This window comes from Lactuca sativa, chromosome 4, assembly GCF_002870075.4.
Source record: "Lactuca sativa cultivar Salinas chromosome 4, Lsat_Salinas_v11, whole genome shotgun sequence".
Lineage (NCBI taxonomy): Eukaryota > Viridiplantae > Streptophyta > Magnoliopsida > Asterales > Asteraceae > Lactuca > Lactuca sativa.
In genome coordinates, this window is record NC_056626.2 from 389550724 (window position 1) to 389556877 (window position 6154).

The 6154-nt window shown below is 34.2% G+C and overlaps 1 protein-coding gene across 1 annotated transcript; it reads right to left on the minus strand.

The window, feature by feature from the left end:
* Positions 1-681: 681 nt before the first annotated feature.
* LOC111884158 (uncharacterized) lies at positions 682-3036 on the minus strand. The gene is made up of 8 exons (XM_023880483.1): positions 2703-3036; positions 2060-2563; positions 1793-1966; positions 1403-1713; positions 1214-1300; positions 1092-1096; positions 937-1025; positions 682-743 (listed from the first exon to the last, which is right to left on the minus strand). Exons 1-8 carry the CDS (start codon positions 3034-3036, stop codon positions 682-684), a joined length of 1566 nt encoding a protein of 521 aa, XP_023736251.1.
* Positions 3037-6154: the final 3118 nt, after the last annotated feature.

Here is a 6154-nt window from a genome sequence, read left to right on the forward strand (position 1 = left end):
AAGTTATGAAAAAAGGGATCAAAAATCCATTCTCGTGGATATATCCTACGAAAAGACAAACCACACTTTTAAAACTTGTAACAACTGTACAAAGTTTTAAATATTTTCTAAAACTGGTTGATCGCTTATTGAATAATTTAATCAAGTGACATCGGTTGGAAAGATAATGGGTTACGACATGAAATGATTGGACGTCCTAAAAATACCAAGTAAAAATTTTCATTTTAATTAAATCAAAATCATTCATTCATTATTTTAAAAGACGATCAAAGTATAAGTATCCACAAAACATCAAAGTAAAATCATAAACATTTATTATGAAATACAATGTTTTGAAAACCGGACCGGACATCGAGCCGACTACCATACCGGTTCTATGGGTCAATCGGTTCAACCGGTTGGACCGATCCAAAAAACCGGACGAACCGGATGACGTCATTATTACATCATTATTGTATTTTAAATTAAAAATAATAAAAATAAATATAAAAATAAACTACAAAACAACGTTACCAATAGTAATAAGTGTATTCAATTCAACATTAAGTAAAAATATCAAACATACAAAGTATTATAAAAATAATCAATCACATCTTGATACAAGTTTTAAAAAAACAAAGTTTATAACATCAAAATACCATGAAATATATCAAAATCCAAACTTCAATGACTTTCTAATCTTCATCTAAAGGAATCCATGTCAATTTGTTCTAAAGCAACTCCATCATCATCTTCTTCATCATCTTCAATATCAAATACAAATTCAATTTTAGCAAAATTTAAACTCAAATAAAAAACAAGAATAACAATAATATTGATAGAATAAATAAAAAAAATAACAACCTTAAGAAACTTGGGATTCAAACATTATCGATTCATTGTAGTTTGGTGGCTTATTTTCAACCATATTCTCCAATTCGGTTTAACTTAGTTCACCTTCCGATATTTCATCAACCACCCAAAACTCAATTTTATTAATGCTTTCATAATCAATCGGGTCATAAGACTTTTTGTGATCCTTGAGCCTAGAAAAAAATATTAATATACTTTTAAGCATAAATAAAGAAAAGGAAAAAAGTTTGAAAGTATACGTCACCTATTTTGTAGACATAAGTTATAATGAACATAAACAAGGTCATTAAGCCTTTGATGCTCCAACCGATTCCTTCTTTTAGTGTGGATTCTCTCAAAGACACTCCAATTCCATTCACACCCGGAAAAATAAGTTGTTTGGCTTAAATTCGAATTGCAAATTTTTGCAATTCCAGAGCATCTCCGCCATGTAATTTCTACCATTCATCTAATTGAAAAAAATATATATTATAATCGTTTTACTAAAATTCACCATTAATAAAAATTTAAAAAAATGTTACCTGGTCGAATAGTATTACGAGAAGCAAACAAAACTACCTTCATGCTCACGAAACAACTTTAGTTGGTCCATGAGAGTTAGACCATTGACAGTAGCAACACTACTGTAATGCTCAATCATATCCATAACCCCTGCAACCACCTCTGGTTTCTTACAAAAACTTTCTTGATCATATTGAAAGACCAGATTCAAATAATAAGTCGTAGCATGAAGACTTTTATGCAACATCCTATCCCAACGATTTTTAATGATGTTAGTGTAAGGGTCGTAAAACTCTTTTTTGGTGCAACAAAGTTTCTTAATTCCTTTTTTTGCCCTATACATCCCTTCGTACACATAACCTATAAAAACATCATTAAAAATAATAAAAATGATAATATATTTGTAAACATCATTAAAGAATATAAAAAAAAGTTATACCTAAAGTCGACTTCTCATCCAAATAACAAATCCGTAAAAGTCTCAACATTGGAGTCATCACTTTTACTATAATAGCACAATTATTCCAAATGTTTTCATTCAATATGATAAGCTTAACTTCTTTTGCTTTTTCCAATCTAATCACTTTTTTATAATCTAGGGAGGTGACCATAGCTTGCAAATCATGTTTGTGATCACACAAACTCTTTAATGTGATAAACGCAGTACCAAAACGAGTGGCATGCGGACGAATAATCTCAGTCTAACCTGGTCTTTTTCTTAACCAATTTAATGGCCATTTTTGGTTATAAACAAAAATTGTAACCCTCAATGCAGGTGTAACCAAATCAGCAACTTGAGGCATCTCCGACATATCCTTCATAATCAAATTCATACAATGAGCTGCACTAGGAGACCAAACAATAGACGGATATTTCAAACATAACAATCTTCCTGCAACCTTATAGTTTGTAGCATTATCAGTGACTAAATGAACTACATTCTGACGACCAACAATCTCACTAAATAAGCTGCATAACGTTCGGGCATTACTCTTAATATCCGATGCATCAACTGATTTGATGAAGGAAATCCATTTTGCACAATACACCATAAAATTGATAAGGGGTTGTTGTCTTGTATTCGGCCACCCATCTCCCATAGTTGTACAACCATTTTTTGCCCAATAACGTCTATAAGAATCAACTATAAGTTGTACAGATTGTTTCACATCTTTCAACAATGTCACACGCATAGCATGATATGAAGGCCCTGTGTATCCATGACCCAATACTAGCAACTTTACTCATTGCTATTTGGAAAAGGGGAGAATTCATGGCATTCATAGGTATGCAAGAATCATAAAACCACATAGTAGGAGCTAAATTTGTTTCATGCCATCTTTCCTTACTTTGCAATGCTGCTTTAATTGACGGTTGAGATGGATCATGCATACCTCGTTTGAAAAAAGGTGGCACAATTTGTGTTTGGGAGGTAGGAGCTTTTCTTTTTCCATTTTTTTGAGTAGTTTGTTGGGTGAGTACTTGAACCTCATCATCATCATCATCATCATCATACAAGTTATGTACATTCATCCCCGAAGTATTACCGAGCACACCGACATGTTTCTCTTTTGCTTTTTTAGTATTTTCATCCAATGAACTTTTTATGAGAAACTTTATATCTCCGGGACAACTCGGACATGCTGCAATACTACCTGGCACTCTAACAAGGTGTTGTTTCATTCTATTGGTACCTCCACCATTGTATGTTTTTTTTTACAAAAGGTACAAAGATATGACTTTTTCCTGCTCCATCTCGTAGTTCAGTAATATGCCTCCAAGTTGGGTCCTTTTTTGATCGAAGATTTGGTTGAGTAGAAGCTTGTGAACCAGATGGTACAGTATTTGATTGTGCTTCGGACATATTAGAACTTGGATTGGAACTTGAACCAGGAGTACTCATAATCTACAACACAAACACAAACAAACAATGTTATAGTTGAGCACAATCTAATAAAATATCTAATCTAAAATCTGATAAGTGCACAATCTAATCTAAAATTTGATAAGTGCACAATCTAAAAAATCCTAAATGGAATGCAAGAGTGATACTAACATTAAGAAACAAAGCAATGGCAATGTAATACTAACACTCTAACATTAAGAAATAGACAATCAAAAATCTGATAAATAGTATGATATACAAACACATAATTTAATTCTTTCAACTTCCAATTACTTTGACAGATTTGATATTAGAAAGGATCATGAATGTCACTGATTTGCTATATGTGTTGTGTGTCATCCTTAACGTGTAATATATAAGAATATCTCTTTCTGTTGTAGAATTTCGATATTAAGATGATAAGTTGCAAAAGGGTAAGAAAGTAAAAAATAGTGAATAGAATCCTAGAAAAAAAAAGAATGGAATCAACTAACCAAGAAATTCAAGCTTCTAATTAGTAATTTCTCTACTCACTGGATTGATCGTTGCCTCGTTAGTGGTGTAGCATAGTAGCACAAATCGGAGCTGATGGAGAATATGGAGAGCTGTGATCACAGGACGAAGGTGACAATGGAGACTGGAGAGTTGTGAATCACTGAATTGTGATCGCAGAACTAGAAACAAAAGAGAATGGAATGATCGGAATCAATCGAAATCCGACATTAGGTTTAGCGTTTCGAGTTTCGACTTTGGGTGTGCGACTGTGTGTTTGTGATTTGGGAATTGGGAATGATTTGTCATTTGCCCGATATTAGTTTAAAGAAAAAAAAGTAAAAACCAGTTCTAAAGCCGGTTCAACCAGCCCGGTCCGACCGCGGTTCACAAAAAACCACCGGTTTTTTACGGTTTGATGCAATACCGGTTTTCATAGGCTAAAGAACTGGAACCAGCATCGGTTCCCTGTGGCTCGATGTGACAACCCGAAATTTCCATTCTGTATAACATATCAAGTCAATAGAAGTTAGAACAGTTGCAGTAAATTTTCAGACTTTTGGTATAAGTTTGGGTATTTCAGGATTTACACTTTAAGGGATATCAGGAGAGAGGATGCACTAGGGTATTGTGCAACTCTATTATTCCAAAACTCTATGATATTAGAGTTCAATGCCTGAATAAAATAATTTCTGCCAAAAACCCCAGGAGTATATATAGGATTCTGAGCCATAGTTATTCATTTGTTACATTTCCAACTAGAGAAAAGCCGAATTCTCTCTTAAGGATCTTCGGACTTTCGTCCCAAAACGTGAGTACTTCCATCTAAGTGTGTTATAAGGCTTGATATGTGTCTAATACACTAGAAATCATAGGAAACCATCAAGATTTAAGAGTTTACGGCCCAAGAACATCTTGGACCGTAAACCCTTCTTTAAGGGGCAAAGAGTGCCCTAGTACCTTCCTCTTGCAATGAAACTAGTTTAGACTTGTACCCTAATGTGTTTACGACTAGAAAACACCCCTAGAAAACCAAGAGTAAGGTGTTCACGGCCCAAGAAGTTGTTGGACCGTGAACTCCAAAAAAAAGGGCCATAGTGTGCTTTAAACTCTCCTAAAGCCTTGAACACTAGCCTAGATTAGTTCTTAGTTAAATTAGGGACTTGACATCACCAAAAACACCCTTCCATGGGAGATTACTGCCGTAATCTCCAAGGGGTTTGGTCCCAGGTCCGTGAACTCCTCAAAGGAGTTATAGGATGCCCTAAACTCTTCCAAAGACTTTGCCATTAAGTAGAAATGCTTCTTAGGGACTTGAAAAGCCTCAAAACAACAATTGACCAAGTAAGTATGAGCTTATGGCCGTAAAATCATGAGTTTACGACCGTAAACTCATTTGTTGGTGACATTAGGGCCGTGAACTCCATTAGGGAGTTTTCCTTGAACCCTACACACACTAGCTTGTCCTTACAACACTTAGATGCAATCCTTGAGGCGTAAAACACTTGTTAAAGGTGTTTAACATGTCCTAGGGTGTCATGACTTTGTTTATTAGTTGTTCATAGACTAATTTGATACATATATGTGATATTATATGTTAACTAGGATCATAGAGTGTGTTCAAGACTTCACTTGACACCTAGCAATCCTACCTCTTCAGTTCATCCGTACCACTCACAACAGGTGAGATCATACCCATTAATCAATGTTTTAAATGTTTTATGGGGGGGGGGATACAAGTAGAATCATGCTAGTTATTATATCAATAACATGTGATTAATAAGCTGCGTTCAAATGATTTACTACTCATTAGCCATTTTACCAAACAGTTTTCTTCAAATGATTTTCATGAAAGTGTTATATGTTTAAAACTCTTGATTTAATTCTTTATTATACATTGTATGTTTCATTTCAAACTCATTTACAATTGTGTTGCAAACAAATGTTTCTTTATACTTAAACTGTTTTATCAAACCCATGCTTTCAAACCGTTTTATAGATTGACATCAAGTCGATCTTTTCTTAGATAGAAATAATGTTCAAAGGTTTTACAAAACTTATTTTATGCTTTTATATTGTCAATTGCATGCCTATATATGTATAGTTACATAAGCAATGTTTAAAAGACTTAGGAAGGCTAGCCTCCTTATTTCTTTTTCGCCGTTGAGATGTGGTCTGGTGGGGTACCGGGTATCTGTCCGAAGGTCGTTTAAATATTAATTATGTATCATGTGTACATATATAGTCATAAAGGTTCTTCCAGACAGTTCAATACCCTTGGGTAGCAAGGGTATACTTCCATGTTCATACGTACCAGTTATATTACTAGTAAGCTACCATATGGGTAGTTTAGGAAGATACTATTACGTTTACTAGAATGCAGAATCATATCACGAGTCAGTTCATTCATCAGTCTATACATGC

Excerpts from the sequence above, each read along its gene's own strand:
- LOC111884158 (XM_023880483.1), bottom strand. The coding sequence starts at position 3,036 with ATGAAACAACACCTTGTTAGAGTGCCAGGTAGTATTGCAGCATGTCCG. Across the intron at positions 2,564-2,702 it reads AATTAAAGCAGCATTGCAAA|GGCCTTCATATCATGCTATG; the intron begins GTAAGGAAAGAT and ends ATGGATACACAG. Across the intron at positions 1,301-1,402 it reads GTGAGCATGAAGGTAGTTTT|ATGAATGGTAGAAATTACAT; the intron begins GTTTGCTTCTCG and ends TTTTTCAATTAG.